The following is an 18,394-nucleotide window of genomic DNA, read 5'->3' on the forward strand; positions in this document are numbered from 1 at the left end:
TTCTATCCTCCTTGGAAGCGCGAGGACTCGGAGACTGATGGTCCCTTCTATCCTCCCTGGAAGCGTGACGACTCAGAGACCGACGGCCCTTTCTACCCCCCTTGGTAGGAAATGATTGGTAGCCGAGAGGTACCGCAATTTACAACCTAGCTCGTGGATGACAACCTCACGGCGTGAGCCTATATAGTCAAGCGGGCGAGAAAGCACTGCGTATGGATCATCCCCCGCCAAGTCGCCAAGGTTGTATCGCAATAGCTGGTTATAACGAGAAGATGTGGCGATGTATCAAGCGTATTGGATTTTTTGTTGATAGTAAGAGCTTCATATGTAGATGATAGTGATGTTGAGGTTATATAAGTCGTTCCCTGGCCCTAGACTGTACCCATCCTCACTCTTCTCATTATTGGTAGTACCCAGTGGCCTTGGTAATTGCACTCAACGAACTTTCGGGCTCTCGCCTGGATCAGTAGAGTTGGTTTACTTATATTTCATCAATATGCAAGGGTTACGAGGCAAAAGGTGTGTGAATAGCAGACGATTACCAGATATACGCACACCAAGCGTAAACTTGACTCCTAGATAACCCATAAGACTCTGGACTTGCATAATAAGGAAGGTGCTCATTTTAGTGGACTTTCTGATACCCAAATCAAGGCGAATTTCCTTATTTATGTAACAATTCACCGGTGGAATCACTAGCAGGGTATGACCGGCCGTTTTATTGCATCAGCATTGGACCTTGAAAGGCACAGGCGAAGGAATTAAATCAGGAAGGACCTCATCCTCAGGGAATTCAGTGCTGTGTGACATACATCGATGGCAGCAGTCTATTTAATTTACTATCGTGGGTTTATATTGCTTGCACTTCAAGCGGTCGATACGGTTCCTCCAGCCACTGTATCTCCTCATGTGTGAGCTTGATTTCGAAGGCCTCCAGCGAAGCTTCAATTCTGGCCGCACTGTTCAAACCTACGATAGGACAGGCCCCTTTATGCAGGAGCCAAGCCATAGCCACACCACTCATAGAAGACCCTTTCTTCTCCGCGATTTGCTGCACCCTGTCAATAATCTGATCATTTTGATCCCCAGCAAACCATTTCGCTGTCTTCGCATCTTTCTTCGACCGTTCCGTTGTCACATTCGCAGGTCTCGCCAATAGACCTCGTGCTAGCGGACTCCATGGAATCAACCCGATTCCTTCCACGTCACAAAACGGGTTCACGTCTCGCTCTTCCTCTCTATAAAGCAGGTTGTATAGGTTCTGCATACTGGTGAACCCGGTCCAGTTGTTCATTTTTGCTGTATAATGTAACCGTGCCAGTTGCCAGCAGTGCATACTTGATGCGCCGAGGTAGTGGATTTTACCCATTTGGACAAGGTCGTGTAGTGCTTTCATGAGTTCCTCTGGATTTGAGCGCACGGTGTCGTCGACGCGGTGGAGCTGTAGGACGTCAATGTATGTTGTTCCCAGCCTGCGGAGGGATGCCTCGACGGCTTCGAAAATGTGTTTGCGGCTAAGGCCCATTTGATTGACTAATGGGCCGTCGTTGAGAGCTGGGTTTGGGCGTGCATTGGAGGTTATGACCATGACTGGATAGTAGAGTTTGGTCATGATCACTACCTTTTCGCGCGGGATGGAATACTCTTTCAATGCCTTCCCGACGATAACCTCAGAGAGGCCGTTCGAGTAGGTATTTGCGGTGTCCCAGGTATTGATGCCGCAGTCGTAGGCCTTTTTCAGTAGCGGCAATGCTTCTTTTTCGGAAAGAACCCATGGGCTTCCCTCCCATGATGGATTGCCGAATGTCATGCAGCCTAGAATGATTTTAGATATCTTCAAAGAGCTCTTCCCCAGCCGATGGTACTCCATTCGTGGCCTTGTTTCTTTTGCCCACGACGCAACGAGATCACGCAAGGTGTGCGCCTCCCCGACATTCCCTGGAAACACGACATATGGGATGCCGGAGAACTTCGAAGTCGGCTCATTGCATCGCCACAGTGGAACGCCTGACGCGGCTTGACCAATAATCTGAGCCCGGCGCATACGCAGACCTTTGCATGCTGCATCCGAGGAAGTGATTCCTCCCTTGGCAATGATATAGCGCGGTCGTGGGACCAGCAGCCGCAGGAACTGAACCAGAACAGCGGCCACGGTGCTTCCGATTTTCAGACTCGATATCCCATCGTTACCCGTGATGAGATCGCGGCTAGTCATGACCAGCACATCGTGTCCGCTGAGTATAAGCTCACCGGCCTTCTCTGCTGCATCCAAGGCGGCACCCTCGGCACCTTCCGGACTCACTAGCAGGTCTTCGACTTTTAGGATTATTGTTTGCAGATCGGAAGCTCTCCCCTCGATCAGAGACTGCAATTGTTCTGTCGTCTTGGGGACATAGGACCCAGCGATAATTAATCCCCCCGGCTCAGATCGGTGTGTCATTAGCCCGAGGGCTTTCGGGGTGAGTGGGGGTATTTGAGAAATACCCAACCTGGTAGAGACAAATGCAGCTCCTGTTCGGTATAGATACGACCGTCCTTGGGATTTCGCTGTCGCGCGTCAGTTAAACGAGCAAATAACGCGTGGGCCATAGGAACTTACCTGCCAATAGACCTAGAACAAACACTTCCATATCAGTATCCACGACCGCGTTCAGGATAATGATACTTCTGGTCGCAAAGCTCAGCAGCTTCCTCGTCACAGCCTCAGGCCCACCAGCTCGAATGTCCTCCAACGAGATAGACTGCACGCGGTCTTCCGCGATCAATCCATTCGACTTCTCAACAACATACTTCCGCAGGTTCGAGTTAGTGTACCCAAAGGTCGCATCCTTTGCAAAAGGCGTTTCCGCCGCAGGAACCAGATTCTCTTCAGGGTCAGCGACATAGTGCACATCATCGATCGTCAACCGTCCACCCTGTCGGAAGAACGGTGCGAGGATCCAGCCATCCACAGCCCCAATAACCTCTTCCGCAATTTCAGGCTCATCGGGAAAGTGGCCGCGCAGGGTCGAGTCGCCCCTGAGGACAATCTCGAAAGTCTTGTTCACCTTGGTCGCGGCAGTTTTAACAGCAGTGCAGATCTCGCGGATTAAAAGGCGCGCTTCAGCCGTTGGGAGGGCGCGGGAATTTGTCAGAATAAAGAACCCTTTATTTCCCTGCAGGAACTCCTCGATGAGTGTTTTTTCATTCCAGACGGTCAGCACGTTGATGTCGTGGCAGGTTTGGGTGCCGGTGGGGTCGTCATCGAGCACCACGAGAACGGGCAGGTCGGCGCGGTTGGCGATTTGCGCCTCAAGATCTGTGCTTTCGACAGCGGGTGGAAGACGCCGCTGCACGTCTTCGAGTCTGATAGTTTCTTCCGACATGATTGTTTCGCTGTATGGGTGGTGATTGTGCGGAGATGATAATCTGGTGGTGTCGGAATTGGCCCGATGGCGACACCGGCGAAGTCTCCGCTGCTTCATCCCCAGACTCCGTTGGAGCTCCAATTATCTTTCATGCGGGGAGCTGGCTGTTGTTAATTCTACCTGGTAATATCTGATTGTTCATCAATTGAGAAGAAGCTGCGTTGGCCATTAACCATGGTAGACCCGGCGGCCAATGGACCGCTGATATCCCACGGGGAGCTACAGAAGCACGCGACTCCAGAGGACTGCTGGATCGTAGTCCATTCGCGAATCTACGATGTCACCGCATTCTTAGATGAGCATCCAGGCGGTTCTGCAAGTACGTACTGCACCCGCGACCACTTGCACAGTAGCTGACAGATCTAGTCATTTTGAAGTACGCAGGCAACGACGCATCAAAAGCATACGACGACGTGCATGCGCCATCGATGATCCACAAGACATTGGGCAACGATCAATTCAAGGGAGTAATCGACCCTACGGCAGAACTATCTTCTGTCGATAACCTGTCGGAAGCCAGTACTCTAGCCGATCCAGACGAGATTCCGCCGCTCGAACAATTGATCGCGGTCCATGATTTCGAGGAAGTGGCGCGCAAAAAGTACACCGAAAAGACATTTGCATTCTACTCATCCGCCGCGACAGATCTCGTCTCACATCATGCCAACCTCGAAAGCTACAAGCAGATCATGCTGCGCCCGCGGGTACTGCGGAACGTGAAAGAGGTGGAGATATCAAGAAAGATCCTAGGGTATTCTTCCAGTGCACCATTCTTCGTCAGTCCGACGGCGATGATGAAGCTTGCTCATGCAGATGGTGAATTAGCGGTCGCGAGAGGGTGCGCGGAGGAGGACATCATCCACATCATCTCGAACAATGCATCTTATCCTCTAGCTGAGATCGTTGCCGAAGGGAAACCAGGTCAGACGTTCTTCCTGCAGCTCTACGTCAACTCGGAGCGCTGGAAGACACAAGAGTTACTCCAAGAAGCAGCCCGCTTAGGTGTCCGGGCGATCTTTGTTACCGTTGACGCACCAATCCCCGGGAAGAGAGAGGCAGACGAGCGCATTGCGGCTGGAAATCTGGTCTCCGGTATGAGTGGCGCAGTCGCGAAGAACGACAAGAAGGGCGGCGGTCTCGGTCGGGTTATGGCGAAATACATCGACTCGACACTGGATTGGAATGACCTAGCCTGGATCAAGCAGGTCTCCGGACTACCTGTAATTCTCAAAGGCGTTCAAACAGGAGCCGACGCACGACTAGCTATCGAGTACGGTGCCGATGCAATTATGCTGAGCAACCACGGAGGAAGATCACTAGATACGTAGGTCTTTCCCACCCTACCTCCATGCCGATGTTTGAGACGAACCCGAGCTGATTGACATCACAGAGTGCAACCAGCAATCATAACCCTTCTCGAACTTCACAAAACCTGCCCTGAGATCTTCGGCAGGATGGAAATCTTCATCGACGGCGGAATCCGACGGGGAACAGACATCCTCAAGGCAATCGCTCTCGGGGCGACAGCTGTTGGAGTCGGTCGACCGTACCTCTATTCTCTGGCCTACGGACAGCAGGGGGTTGAGCATCTTACTCAAAGTGCGTGTCCTCCCAGCTTCTACAGAGCTATTCTATCTTCTATGTACTGACGCACTACTATAGTTCTGAAAGACGAACTCGTCTCCGCGATGAAACTAGCAGGTATCACGCATATCGACCAAGCGCACCCAGGGATGGTGAATACTGCGAACGTGGACCGTTTGATTAGAAACGGGGAAAGCCATCCCTGGATTGCGTGGAATCCGAAGGCGATGCTGTAGGATAGTTCGTTGATCATTCGAGACTGCCCATTTGCATAAATTCCATAATTCAAGATATATATTCAATAACAACACAACCGAGTTATAAATTTCTCTTCGAATCCAGTAGCCTGATCGTGTACATACACTCGAGAGTCACGATGAAGCTATCAGGCTCAGCCCTCCCCAATACTCCATTTCCTGGCGTCGATTGATTAGACTACCACCATGGTGTGGCCAGGTGCCCGCCACAGCGGCGGAGATCCGAATATCCTCGATCGGGATTCTCTCCGTGTCATATAGCTACTCTAATCAGGCGCCTGGAACCATTCCGATACCGTGAACGGTACGGACGGACATGAGCCGAAGCAGCTCGTTGCACTCATGACTGCAGTTACGTGCTTGAACTTCTCCTACACCCCTCGGTTCCCATAAGTCTACCTGATCAACGTGGAAAACATGGGGTATTGGCATTCCAATCCTCATTTTCACTTAGACATCCTCCTGCACAGTTCGACTATCGCACATCAAGAACAATGAACATCCTCATCACCGGCGCAGGCGGCTTCATCGGGCAAGCCCTCGCCAAAGCCCTCTCTACAACCGCTGGAGTGAACTCTCTCATCATCACAGACGTTATCGAACCATCCAAACCAGCAGTATCCACATCCAGCCCATCAAAAACAGAAATCACAACGCTCAAAGCAGACCTCACCTCCCGCGAAACATGCCGGTCACTCCTCTCCTCAAACTTCACACATATCTACCTCCTACACGGAATCATGTCCGGTGCCGCAGAGGCGAATCTGCCCCTAGGCCTTGCAGTGAATGTGGATTCAATGAGAAATATTCTTGATATCCTCCGTGAGAAGCACGATTCCGAACCTGGGTCAAACCCAGTCCGGATCATTTACCCGTCTAGTCTCGCCGTCTTTGGCGGGCCGGATGTTCTCAACGCGTCAGTAACAGAAGATACCATTCCGTTACCGCAATCCTCCTACGGGGCGCAGAAGCATATTTGCGAAGTGCTCTTTAATGATTTCTCGCGACGCGGGATTGTGGATGCGGTGATTGTGCGGTTGCCGACGATAATCGTTCGTCCTGGGGCACCGTCCGGCGCAGCATCAAGTTTCTGTTCAGGGATTGTGAGAGAGCCCCTGAAGGGCATGAAGAGTTTGTTGCCGGTGGGCAAGGATCTGAAGCTGTGGGTTTGTTCGACGAGGACGATCATTCGGAATCTGGTGCAGGCGAAGGATGTGCGGTTTGAGGGGGAGGTTTATTCGCGGATTGTGAATCTACCCGGTGTCACGGTGACAGTTCAGGAGATTCTGGATGGGCTGAAGGTTGTTGGGGGAGAGGAGGCATTGGGGAGGGTGATTGAGAAGCCGGACCCAGCGGTGCAGAAAATTGTGGGATCGTGGCCGGCGGTGTTCGACGTGCAGAAAGCACTGACACTGGGTTTCCACTCAGATGTTGACCTTGCAGAGACTATCCGAGCATATATAGAGGATTACGGTCAGAATGCATCATGACCGGTGCTCCCTACTTAGGTCATGAAATTGGACGTCAAGTCTGGAAAGTTGAATTCTCCAAAGTCTGTAAATAGGAACTCGTCCAGGGGTTGTGTTTGAGGGTTTGTACCAGGTACTGGAGGGTAGAAAAGAGGCTCTGGCTGCTGATTCGGCATGAGCGAGGGCATGTTCAGGCCTCCAATAGAAGCAGTAGCAGAGGGAACAGCCATGCCAATGGCGGATGCACAATCGTGCAACTTTCGATTTAGACCATGGGTCATTCGCCAGATCGGATGTTGGGGGATACACGGCGTATTACGGAAGAGTCTCAATGCGCTATTGATCAGCTGGAAATCGTCTTGTAGCTTGATACCAAGCTGCTCGTAATAGTTCTGGCAGATTTCCAGCAAAAGATGACCGGCAAATGCGATCATAACGTGGAAATAATGCGGCATACCGACGAGGCCTTCTTGCAGTTCGGCTTCTCCGACAATCATCTCAAAGATAGCGACGGCAGTATCATGGGCCATCGTAGCAGCAGTGAGAAAGTGTGGAGGGATTGGTCGGCCATGTAAGCCCTTAAACACCTGATGGCCGAGATACAGCTTGCCAAATTGGTAGTGGAGCTGCAGTCCTCGCTTGGGAAACTCGCCGATGAAGGCATTCGTCACAAAGAGACCCGAGAACTTGGTATACCACTTATCAAGCTGTCGAGAGTAGTTGAGGATCTGGCTAGCTAGAGCTGGTGGCAGTGGTGTCTGGTTATCAGAGCCCAGTACATCTCGCACTTGACCCATGATGAGAAGCAGAGACACTTGCGATAGAATTCGCACATCTGACTCACTCGCCTCAGCGCGATGCAGATATGACTCCCATCCGACCGCAATTCCTTTCTCGTTTCGCAGTAAGGGATCTCGGTTGTGTAGGATGGATAGATGTTGGTCACAAACGAACAGTAGGTACCAGAGCCTTACGCGGTCGGTAGCTGACGCTATGTTCTGCGATGATGGCGAAGGCACACCCGGCACAGCCGGATTTGCAAGACCTGTTTGATTATCGAAAAGGGCGTCAAAGCTGCGGTGGAGACGCATATCCGCTGCCCGTCGGATGGCATCGCTGCAGAAGATACGCGACGCGTCTGCAAGCCAGAAAGAGCTGATACACAACGCGCGGATATAGTCGATGTCTCGCTTCTCAAAGGTCGACCTGGCTACCAGCGACCGAAATTCTCGGTTACATGCTTCGTAGACTGCGCGGTCCTGCGGATCGTGAAGAGCAGACACCGTGCAGATAGCAGCAAGCAGGATGGGGGCGCTCGTGCGCAGCTGCTCTAGCCCTTGGTATTCGCCGGCAATCCCATAGAGATAGTGGTCAAGTCTGGAGAAGTAATGCTGAACAAGGCGCTCGGCGACAGTGGCGGTGATGATACCTTTGCTGATCAAGTCCGACCGCGTCCCCGACCGACTGGCGCGTGCACTGGGAGGCGAGTCAATCGAGTTCGGACTGCGGATTTTGGTTATATCAAGGAAAGTATCAATCGGTGCATGCACCGCGGACGGCGATTCCGGCGGCGACACTTCGCATCCCTCCTCCTCTTGCTGTGCGGCCCCCTGGTCATTTTCCTCCGGTGGATAAGAGCCATCGCGATCCTTTCGCGTCGAGGCGAGCGCTTTGGGCCCGTCGAGTCCGAGATGGTGGCAGAGGGTGTGTAGGGCTTCGTGTAGATTGGTAATATCTGTTTGCATCAACTGGACATTCCTACGAGTGTCAGTCAGTGCTGCACCGCCAACAAGTGAAAGCGACTGACTTGGTATCCTCGATCAGCGACTGGAGGCTGCGGTTGAGAACGCACGACAGACCCCGGCGCCGGCATCGCACGCAGGGCGGGCCATCGTCTGGCATGTCACATCGAATCTATCCTTTTGTGAGCCTTTCTTTCTTTGCCTTGCTCGACAATGGCGCTGACCTTGTTCTTGCGACAGGCAGCGCATGCGGTAATCTTCCTTGTGATCCCAGGCAGGACTTCCACCAGATTCTGTCCACCCTTTGGCCAGTCGGACGACGAGTCATTGTGTCCATTTTCCCCCTTCGTCGTCGCGTCTCTCTTTCGCTTCGGCATTCTTGGTGATATTCATAGGGATGGTGGTGTGGCAGTTGGAAAGGTCCGTGAGCACCACCCCACGGGGCCAAAAATTGGAGTAACCATTGCATGACTCGCCTGAACATCGGCAGGAGAGTGGGTTCTCTGTTTCTCCTCACTGCACAGCCAATGGAGTGCTCGATAAAAGCAGTGTCTCTGGAATCACGGACAGGTCTCCGACGCTCGGCCATCGCCCGACCAGGCCAACTGGCGGGGTCATAGATCAAGAGACATCCCATTCATAAGCCGCTTGTAGCCAAGAGCATACACCCATATCACGAAGCCTCCAATCTCAAGATGACGTCGACTATCAGCGTGAAGTCGAAACCGCTGCCTCCGGGCATTTACTGTCCCGTACTGTCGCTGTACCAACCCACCGCGCGGCAAGAAATTGACTACGATGCGTCGTACAAGTACTTTGCATATCTCATCCGGGGAGGAGTTGACGGCTTGGTGATGGCTGGAACTACCGCCGAGGCGGTTCTTCTGTCTGCAAGCGAACGTCAAGAGCTTGTGCGAGTGGCGCGTCGGGCGGCCACTGATTTAGGACTGCCAGAGTTTCCGGTTGTCGCAGGAGTCAGCGGACAGTCCACGAACGAGTCAATTCGTCTGGCCGAAGAAGCACACGAGGCCGGCGCAGATTTCGGTCTCCTGCTACCACCGTCCTACTGGGTCAAGGCTGTCACCAAGGATGTGATCGTAGACTTTTACCGCGAAGTCGCAGATAACAGCCCAATTCCGATCGTGATCTATAGTGTTCGTCCTATGTCCCGAAAGAAGTCCATCACTGACATGCATTTAGTTCCCTGCCATGTGCAACGGAGTCGACCTAAATTCAGACGTCATGTCGGAGCTGGCACAGCACCCGAATATTGTCGGCACGAAACTCACCTGTGGCAATGCAGGAAAGGTCACGCGCTTGACGCAAGAGTATCAACATGAGCAGTTCAGTGTATATGCCGGTTCCTCAGACTGGCTACTCCCTTGTCTTATCGGCGGCGGATCAGGATGCGTGACAGGCATTGGCAACGTCTTTCCCAAGTCCGTTGCTCGGCTGTACTCATTATGGAGAGACGGCAAGATAGACGAGGCTCGAAAGCTGCAAGGGTTGGTCGCGCAGGCCGAGAAAGCGTGTAAGGAGGGCATCGCGCCAACGAAATTTGCAGCAGGCTACTTTGCTGGTCCTGGGGCGGGCGTCTCAGAGGCAAAGGCGTTTTGGCCGAGGAAGCCGTATAAGCCGTCGGGCAAGGAGAAGCAGGATTGGGTGGTGCAGGTGATGAAGCATTTGGTTGAGATTGAAGAGTCAATACCGGATAGAGTGGCTAAATAGACAAATAGACCACAATACATCACCTGTTGAAAGCGTGGGCCTTTGAATAACGTAGAATTCCTATTCAGTCAATGTAAGCTACAAGTCCGGCGGCTTTCAGGAGACGAATTTCGGGGTTGACCCTGCTATGAGATTCATTATGGTGAGGGTTACAGAGCCAACGCTACATTACAAGGCACCAACAGATTGATGAAAAGAAATTCATTCAGTCTATGCGTTGAAGAAGTCGTCTCTAATCTGAACATGCTTGATGGTCTGCCGCCAAAAGGTATAGGCAATGTGAATCGTGCCTTCATCCCCAAGAACTATACTCGGGTACGACAGCTCCCGATTTAGCTTCTGCTCGCTGTTGTTCGTCAGGCAGTACCCATCACCTTCCTCCAAAGTTCGACTCCTCCATGTCATTCCGTCGTCGTCACTCCAAGCGACCGAAAGTGGCGCTCTCGGGGCTCCCCAGAATGCTTCCTTGCCATCCGTTCGAGCCTTCTGGTTTGGGCGGCCATCATCCCCTTCAGTGATCTCATCATAGAGGCCCTCTCGGCGTCCCAGTGCGTTCTTTCTGGAGGAGTGGTTGTACACAACGACAACGCGCCCAGACGGCAGGACATCAAAGCAGATACCGGCGTTGGGGTTGGGAAGTGATGTCGGCTGTGGTGCACTCCACTGAAGACAGTCAGGGGAAGTCGATGAGTAGATAAAGTCGGCCCATCGGCTGCGATAGAGTGCCAGAAAGCTGCCGTTCTTCAGCCGTTGGATCTCCATGTGCACGGCGCCGGTGCTCTCTGGGACCGCGATTTCCGACCACGTCTTCCCTTGATCGCTTGAGGTTCTGATGGCAGAAATGTCGTCGTTTCCAATCCATTTTGCGCCTCGTTCGACACGGCATTTAAACGTGGGGACCACGAATACATTGTTATCGAGCACAACAACTGGCTGACGGATGAAGGTGCCGGGCTCATCGAAGAGGACTGTGGCGCTACTCCAGGTGCGTCCCTGATCCGACGAGACGTTACGCTTGACAACTGCAGAGTCTTGGTTCCCTCCTTGTTGGGAGGTATAGAGCAGCCAAAGATCCCCAGACGGATGGAGGAAAAGGACCGGATTCTGCTCGCTGCGGGTGTCGTCGTGGGTCACCTTCGTAGCATCTCCCCACTGAGATTCTCCAGACGGCAGTCTTGATAGATAAATGCTGATATCAGGTTTGCCCTCCATATTCCCGCCAAACCAGGCGCACAGTAGGTCGCCATTAGGTAGTCGCAATAAGTTGGAGGCATGGCACTGGACAGTGGCCGGTCGCAGATAGGCCTCTTGGTAGGCGTACGGTCGCGAGGCTGCACGGACTGTACCGTCCAGCAAGCTCGCCAGATTCTCTTGGGTGACTGCCATGTTGTCTTTGGGTCTGTATGTTGTCGACCAAGACTATCCGATCTATGCCTCTTAAGGGAGGAGAGTCAAGTCGGGAAGTGACGTCTGCAGCGGTCGCCAATCCGACTGTCGGTTCTCCTCCGAGGGCTGAAACTTCACGAAAGGTCGTCGGACGACAGTCCGATAGAAACTGATCATCCACAGAGCGGGACGCAATCCCCATGGGGAACCAGTACGACGCGGAGACATTGCAAGCTGTCGATCACGACCCTTAAGTAGGCTCGCCGTCTCTACCAGAGATATCCCATCCACGCCATTCATTGCTGCAACCTCTATACCATTCACCTACATTGCTACCACAATCATGGGCGGTGGATCAAGTCTGTGGGCCAAGAGAGAGGCCAAAACCGATCCCAAGGAGATCTTCAATTTCCGCTTGCTGTACCTTGGAGTCACTCTGGCATGGGCTGGCTGTTTCTACGGTTTCGACACTGGCAACATTGGCGGCATCCTCACGCTGCCTTCGTTTGAGAATGCATTCGGGTTGACTGATATTCCCCAGGAGGAGCTTGACAACCGAAAGGTATGTGCCTTCAACTGTCGAGTAATCATTCCAATTCCTACTGACTGATATAGGGGACGATCGCTGCGATGGTAGCTGCTGGAGGATCCGCAGGCTCCCTTCTCGCTGCGCCCACTTCGGATTACCTTGGTCGAAAATGGTCGGTCTTTCTATGGGGTCTCGTTTTCCTGCTTGGTGCAGCCCTTCAAATGGTCCCCAACTACAGTGTGTTCCTTGCCGGACGCTTTATCGGCGGTCTGGGTGTCGGCGCCAGTTCGATGTTGAGCCCTCAGTTTCTGGCTGAGAACTCCCCCAAGTCTGTCCGTGGTTCCATGACTGCGACCTACAATCTCATGATCGTGACCTCTCTGATGCTCGCTTTCTGGGTCAACTACGGAGTCTCGCTCTGGTCGAGGCCCGGCATTGAGAACGACAACTCACAGTGGCAGACCGCAATGAGCATTCAGCTCATTCCTGGTGGTCTCCTGGTCTTGATGATCCCCTGGATCCCTGAGACCCCTCGCTACCTGATCAACCACGGTAAAGCTGAGCAGGGACTGAAGAACCTCTGTCGGCTCCGAAAGCTGCCCGCCGATCACCCTTACATTCAACTCGAATATCGTGAGATCGTGGCCCAGGTGCAGCATGAGCAGGAGGCTCACCAAGGCCACAACTACTGGGTCGTGCTGAAGGATATTTTCGGCAATAGGAGCAATTTGCAACGATTTATCCTTGCTATCCTGCTGTTTCTCTTCCACAAGCTGACTGGAACGGACTCTCTGAATGTAAGTCTCTGCGAGCGAGCATTTGATCATCACTGACTTCTCCAGTACTACGCTCCTCAAATCTTCCAGCTTATCGGCGTGCAAGGCGATAACCTTCCCCTGCTCACCACCGGTGTCTACGGAGCCGTTAAAGTCGTTGCCACTATTTTCTACGTCGGCTATCTTGTCGATCGCGTCGGCCGCCGTCTGCCGCTCTTGATCGGAGCCACGATCCAGGCCACCGCAATGCTGTACCTCGCTTTATATCTTCGATTCGCCGGAACCGACACCGCTGAGGTAGGAGGCACTCCCGCCGGAGGCATTGTCGGGATTGTATGGATCTACCTGTACGCTTTTGGTTGGTCTTTCGGCCACAGCGTAGCCTGCTACATTGTCGCTGCGGAGATCTTCCCGACTCGCATTGTAAGTTCCATCACTCCCTGATCGTCGCCGCTCAATTACTGACCAAATGCAGCGATCGGTCTGCATGGGCTTCTGTTTCTTCGTCAACTGGATCGTCAACTACGGCATCACCCGCGCCACCCCCAACATGATTACGACCATGGGCTACGGCGTGTTCCTTCTCTATGCTCTGCTGACGTATCTCGGTGTCGTATTTATCTACTTCTGTCTTCCGGAGCTGAAGGGCCGTTCGATCGAGAGTATGGACGATCTGTTCCAGCGTCCGCTCTGGACCATGTGGAAGCATGCGTATCCGACTAAGGAGGAGACAGTCCGGCAGGACGTACAGCAGGTGAAGGAAGACCCCGAGCAGGAGGAGGCAGATGAGAATGGCAAAAGGCGCGATAACAGGGCGGTGCATATGGAGACCACTGCGTAGGGACTATCTGATGGACGGCTATTGTGTGAACGACAGTAGGAAGGGGTAACTACCTAAGTTTGGCTACGTTTGAATGAAATGAACGGCATAGGGTATCTACCCCAGTGATAGACCCTCTTTCTCCACATTGTCCGCATGCACTCGGCGGACATCCTCCGCAATCCCCTTCATCGGCCTTCTCCCCGCATGGTAAATCCGCGGGGTCATTATACATTCATGGATCCATAGACGGGTATACTTATAGCCCACAGTAGATGGAGAAAGCCCAACCTATCTGAAGGGATTGAACCAAGTGCAGAACAATGGCAACAGAATCTTTTACCCTTAACACAGGCGCAAAGATCCCCGCCGTGGGCTTCGGCACCTGGAAGGCCGGGCCTGGCGAAGCATTAGCTGCAGTCCAAGCTGCATTCGATGCAGGGTATCGTCATTTCGTATGTCTTTTCTAAGTAAATGCCCTCATATAACAAGAACTAATACAGATCTAGGACTGTGCACCACTTTGTATGCCGTCCGCTGCATCTTCATTCTCTGAGCATTCGATGCTAATAGGCAAACTGTCACAGACGGCAATGAAGCCGAAATAGGTCAAGTCTTCAAGTCGACGAACGTCCCGAGGGAAGAATACTTTGTTACGACGAAGCTGTACATGCCCTCCCCACCAAGAAATCCCCTTCTGAAGGAGAAAAAGGCTAATAGCGTGTAGCTGGTCCTCCGACCACCGGCGCGTCCCCTCGGCCTTAGCCAAATCCCTCTCCGACCTAAACCTCACCTACATCGACCTGTACCTCATGCACTGGCCGATAACCCTAGACCCATCCCCCAGCGACGAGAACTACGGAAAAGAAGACCGCACCGTGCACGCCAAAGACTGGGACTTCCGCGACACCTGGCGGGAGATGGAAAAGCTCTTGGCAACCGGAAAGGTTAAAGCAATTGGGGTTGCGAATTTCAGCACCGTTAACCTGAAGAAACTGCTTGATAGTGCGACGGTTGTTCCGGCGGTGAATCAGACAGAGATCCAGCCACTGCTGCCTCAGAACAAACTAAATGAGTTTTGCAAGGCAAGGGGGATCCATCAGACGGCGTTTGGCCCGCTTGGGGGGAGTGGGAGTACACTTCACTCTCATCCTGTGATTAAGGGCATTGCAGAGAAACGGGGTGAGGGTGTGGAGAGCGGTAATGTCATGCTTAGTTGGGGAGTGCAGAGGGGTTGGAGTGTTGTGCCGAAGAGTACGAATGCGAGGAGGATCGAGGGGAATCTCAAGAACAATTTCGTGTTGAGTGACGAGGAGATGGCGGCGATGGATAGGTTGAGTGAGAAGAAGGGGAAGAGGTTCAATCGACCGAATTGGGGGACGGTGGTTTTCCATGACGATGAGGGATTGGACATTGAGTGATTTCAATCGGATTGCTTCTCCTGTTGTTCACTGGTTGTGTATAGTTGACTATGGCAGTAGAAACCTTATGGGACCTCATAACGCTATGCCTTCCTCCTGAGTAAAATACCACCGAGTAAGGTGCAGACAGACCACGTCTCAGTGTGACTCGAGTACCCTCTACTGAACAAATAATAAACTGCCAACATCATCCCCGACATAGGAAATGCAATTGCAAAGTATACCCAAAACCGTTCACTTCCAGGCATATACGGCTCGGCCATACTGAACAGCGATGCAACATACGCCAGCGGAATAAATACCAGCCCGACGAGTGTCAATGTCTTCGCTCGTCTCGCCTCATGCAGCGACTGCTTCGACGCTTTCAGAGCGAGTTTCTGCTCTGTGTATGCCTGGTGACTGCTCGTTATACCCGCAAGTCCGGTAATAGCATTATTCAGATCCCGGACTCGGTCGTGGAGGGCGTTGAACTGATGTAGGAGGAACTGGTAGTCAATGGCGCTGTCTTTCCAGCCCTGGACCAGAGTGATGTTGGGCGGTTCGAAGGGAATGCCGAGTTGGAGCATGATTGCCTGGATATCATCTTTGTATTCGCTTAGCCGCCGGTCCCATGCCTGGATGTCGGACCATTGTTCTTCTGCTGTGGAGTTGGAGAAAATGGCAAGGTTCTGCTGCCGGGAGAGATTCCATTGGACGAGTTCGATAGTTTCGCGGAGGTACTTTGCGGTAAGGGTGTAATGACTGGCAATTATCTTCTCGAGAATTGTTCGGACTGACAGTGGATTGGTAAGGTCGAAGGTGTAGCCGTACGTTTGCAAGTAGAAGCTGATGTCGTCGAGCATGGAGGACCGAGGAGGGCCAGTTTGGTGTTTCAATTGCTCTTTGTGCGGTGTAAAGTCGACATATCCGCCGCTATAGGGCATCGTCTTGATTTCTCTTCCTTCAGTGTCCGAGTACCCCGCTCGTACTGTAGTGACTGGAGGGTCACATATAACCAGGCCTGCGCCATTAGTGTCGTTATAGCATGATTCCATGGACCAACTTACAATCCCATCCGTTTCCAGTAGTACGAGGAACAGACCAAAACGAACACTTCCTTCTCGCCAGACCGACAGGCGAAAAGGCACCCAAGATCCTAGTGACCGCGATATGTCGCCCAGACGCCTCGCAGAAGTTGCGAAACTGCTCCGGCACCGGTGAGAGAAGTAGAGGTTCGTGGTATTTCATTGTGATGTGATCCCGAGCCTGAATGGCCGCCGACGCCAGGAACGGGATACCCCCCGCTTCACCAGTCGCACTCCCAGCCAGGGCAACCAGTCGTTCATGGTCAAGGAATACAGACGGGTGAAGATCAAAGTGGATTCCGAGAATATCAACGAAGGCTGGGGTTATGCCTTCTAGAATGTAGACAGTGCTGCTTTCAGTGGAGGGTGTGGCCAATTTGTCGCGGAGAGATTGTGGATCAATAAACTCGTTAATCCATTCGGCTGACTGGTCGGGGTGTATCTCGAGAGCGACAACGCGTGCTGGGTTTGGTTTGGTGTCCACTCGCCAATTTTGGAGTCGAGGATCAGCAGCGCAGAGTGCCCTGCTCAGAGTCGCATAGGGGCTATCATCTTCCAGGGCGACCATGTTCAACCCCAGGTAACGAATTTGGCTGGATGTTTGTTCCTCTGTCGGACGCTCAGCTGAACCTTGGTTTTCATTTCGATTTTCAGCCCCGTCATAGCAGCCAATCACAGTCTGTTTATTTATGGATGACCGAGGGGTTGACCATGAAGCCTTGTACAATCCAGCTTCGAGGTATTCAGCTCTGGAAACCAGAATCGTATAACGAAGAAAAACTCAATCACCCTTCCACTTCCCCGTCGAATTCCTCAACCACTCCCTCCAAACCCGATCGGAGAGAATATGCCGAACACGCGCCTCAAGCCACTCCGTATTCCCCCAGAACCCCCAGCTCGCCTGAAACCGACACCAGTCAACAAGCGCCGTATTCCAATGCCGCTCAAACATACTCCAGGAATAGAAATCCGAGTTGGATTCCTGGAGGAGCTGCTTCCGGTAGTACTCAAGCAGTTTCCGCTCTCCATCGCACATCGCCAGCTTCTCGGGTAGGGGGTCGCTGGTACCGCTATCAACCAGCATATTCAATGGGACAGAACACGTAAAGAGTTTCGCAAGGTCACAGACTCCGAGGCCCCGCCCGACATACTGGAAGTCGAAGAACGCTACTGCGTCGCCATTTGTTGTTGTGAAGAGGTTCTCGGACTTGACGTCGCCGTGGATGAGTGACTCCAGCGGGCTCCCGTACGGCGTTAGCATGAGGGCAGCCTGCTCAGCAATGGACAGCGAACAGCCTTTCGGGGGCGTGCAAAAGGCTTCAGACCACTCTGAGTCTGTGTCCTCGACAAGAGAAGCGTACTCTTCTCGTCGGGTAGCCAGGTACGTGTATCCACCGTTCAGCCACACTGTATCTGTGGTACGTTTCCCTCCAGCATTTCTTTTCTCGTTTTCTTTGAGCGGCGGCAGGACATATCCCTCAAGTTCATCATTCAAAATGCCCCATGAGCGGCCATGAAAAGTCGCCAACCAGTCGAGAGCAGCGTATACTTGGGTCCGGCTGAGCGCACTCCGCTTGCCTCCCGCGACCGGGTATTTCGTGCGCAGATCGACAATAATCATCGCCATCAAACCTTGCAGCTCCTCTTCTCCCTCTTTACCCTCCATATCCCGCGTCGAAGCAAGACACTTAGCGACGGCAATGTCATCACCTAACAGCGGAACAAGATCGGTGTAGAAATACTGCTCGACCTCGTAACTGAACATCTTTCGCAAATGGCCTTCACCGGCGGCGCTTGTATTTGGCGGGGAAATGAGCTTGAGGATGAGTGGGTAGGTGGTCCCAACTTTTCCAGAATTAAGGCCGCAGAGCTTGTCCAATTCTGCTGCTGCTTTGTCTGTGGTGGCCTTTGCGGTGACGGCACAGATTTGGCCATAACCTGCCCAAAGTCTCTGAAGGGTCGTGCATGAGACAAGGTCGAGGGAGTGCCATGACAACATGATGCTAGCCACTCGGTCGGGGCTGGTGGCTATCGAATAGCTCATTTTGACAGAGTGTATATGATACCTGGTCTCTCGCTGTCTTTCTGGCTACAAATGTGGAAAATACACGATGGTCAGGACTGTGATGGGATGAGAACAAAATGAAGCAGGGCGCGTGGGGCAGCAGTCGTATCCATCTACGTCACGTGAGCCTCTAGCCTTGATTCAGC

The 18,394-nt window shown here is 52.7% G+C and overlaps 9 protein-coding genes across 9 annotated transcripts; 4 read left to right on the forward strand and 5 right to left on the reverse strand.

Moving 5' to 3' along the window:
- Positions 1–850: 850 nt before the first annotated feature.
- On the reverse strand, positions 851–3,365 carry BJY04DRAFT_232855 (NADP-dependent oxidoreductase domain-containing protein; the record flags this gene model as incomplete). Its single annotated transcript, XM_073719828.1, has 2 exons — positions 851–2,547; positions 2,600–3,365. 2 exons carry the CDS (start codon positions 3,363–3,365, stop codon positions 851–853), a joined length of 2,463 nt encoding a protein of 820 aa, XP_073565021.1.
- A 216-nt stretch (positions 3,366–3,581) lies between these two features.
- Positions 3,582–5,641, forward strand: BJY04DRAFT_224282 (FMN-dependent alpha-hydroxy acid dehydrogenase; the record flags this gene model as incomplete). The annotated part of the gene is made up of 5 exons (XM_073717914.1): positions 3,582–3,726; positions 3,774–4,731; positions 4,798–5,006; positions 5,070–5,165; positions 5,523–5,641. The coding sequence occupies 5 exons, from the start codon at positions 3,582–3,584 to the stop codon at positions 5,639–5,641; spliced, it is 1,527 nt and encodes a 508-aa protein (XP_073565022.1).
- BJY04DRAFT_202586 (uncharacterized protein) lies at positions 5,568–6,758 on the forward strand. Its single transcript, XM_073713222.1, has one exon. The coding sequence runs from the start codon at positions 5,743–5,745 to the stop codon at positions 6,736–6,738; it is 996 nt and encodes a 331-aa protein (XP_073565023.1). The 5' UTR covers positions 5,568–5,742; the 3' UTR covers positions 6,739–6,758.
- BJY04DRAFT_224284 (uncharacterized protein) lies at positions 6,753–8,836 on the reverse strand (the record flags this gene model as incomplete). Its single annotated transcript, XM_073717915.1, has 3 exons — positions 6,753–8,475; positions 8,525–8,631; positions 8,684–8,836. The coding sequence occupies 3 exons, from the start codon at positions 8,834–8,836 to the stop codon at positions 6,753–6,755; spliced, it is 1,983 nt and encodes a 660-aa protein (XP_073565024.1).
- Positions 8,837–9,133: 297 nt separating this feature from the next.
- On the forward strand, positions 9,134–10,187 carry BJY04DRAFT_232859 (dihydrodipicolinate synthase family protein; the record flags this gene model as incomplete). Its single annotated transcript, XM_073719829.1, has 2 exons — positions 9,134–9,613; positions 9,660–10,187. The coding sequence occupies exons 1-2, from the start codon at positions 9,155–9,157 to the stop codon at positions 10,185–10,187; spliced, it is 987 nt and encodes a 328-aa protein (XP_073565025.1). The 5' UTR covers positions 9,134–9,154.
- A 210-nt stretch (positions 10,188–10,397) lies between these two features.
- On the reverse strand, positions 10,398–11,573 carry BJY04DRAFT_224286 (sialidase family protein; the record flags this gene model as incomplete). Its single annotated transcript, XM_073717916.1, has 1 exon — positions 10,398–11,573. One exon carries the CDS (start codon positions 11,571–11,573, stop codon positions 10,398–10,400), a length of 1,176 nt encoding a protein of 391 aa, XP_073565026.1.
- A 343-nt stretch (positions 11,574–11,916) lies between these two features.
- Positions 11,917–15,160, forward strand: BJY04DRAFT_232862 (uncharacterized protein; the record flags this gene model as incomplete). The annotated part of the gene is made up of 8 exons (XM_073719830.1): positions 11,917–12,135; positions 12,189–12,899; positions 12,945–13,301; positions 13,354–13,632; positions 14,013–14,153; positions 14,208–14,223; positions 14,286–14,364; positions 14,426–15,160. 8 exons carry the CDS (start codon positions 11,917–11,919, stop codon positions 15,117–15,119), a joined length of 2,496 nt encoding a protein of 831 aa, XP_073565027.1. The 3' UTR covers positions 15,120–15,160.
- Positions 15,161–16,998, reverse strand: BJY04DRAFT_167406 (uncharacterized protein). Its single transcript, XM_073709147.1, has 2 exons — positions 16,166–16,998; positions 15,161–16,119 (listed from the first exon to the last, which is right to left on the reverse strand). Exons 1-2 carry the CDS (start codon positions 16,749–16,751, stop codon positions 15,203–15,205), a joined length of 1,503 nt encoding a protein of 500 aa, XP_073565028.1. The 5' UTR covers positions 16,752–16,998; the 3' UTR covers positions 15,161–15,202.
- Positions 16,965–18,227, reverse strand: BJY04DRAFT_224290 (uncharacterized protein; the record flags this gene model as incomplete). Its single annotated transcript, XM_073717917.1, has 1 exon — positions 16,965–18,227. One exon carries the CDS (start codon positions 18,225–18,227, stop codon positions 16,965–16,967), a length of 1,263 nt encoding a protein of 420 aa, XP_073565029.1.
- Positions 18,228–18,394: the final 167 nt, after the last annotated feature.

This window comes from Aspergillus karnatakaensis, assembly GCF_047715665.1.
Source record: "Aspergillus karnatakaensis strain CBS 102800 unplaced genomic scaffold BJY04scaffold_87, whole genome shotgun sequence".
Classification (NCBI taxonomy): Eukaryota; Fungi; Ascomycota; class Eurotiomycetes; order Eurotiales; family Aspergillaceae; genus Aspergillus; species Aspergillus karnatakaensis.

Excerpts from the sequence above, each read along its gene's own strand:
- BJY04DRAFT_202586 (XM_073713222.1), top strand. The coding sequence starts at position 5,743 with ATGAACATCCTCATCACCGGCGCAGGCGGCTTCATCGGGCAAGCCCTC.
- BJY04DRAFT_167406 (XM_073709147.1), bottom strand. The coding sequence starts at position 16,751 with ATGGTCGCCCTGGAAGATGATAGCCCCTATGCGACTCTGAGCAGGGCA. Across the intron at positions 16,120-16,165 it reads TACTGGAAACGGATGGGATT|GCCTGGTTATATGTGACCCT; the intron begins GTAAGTTGGTCC and ends CTAATGGCGCAG.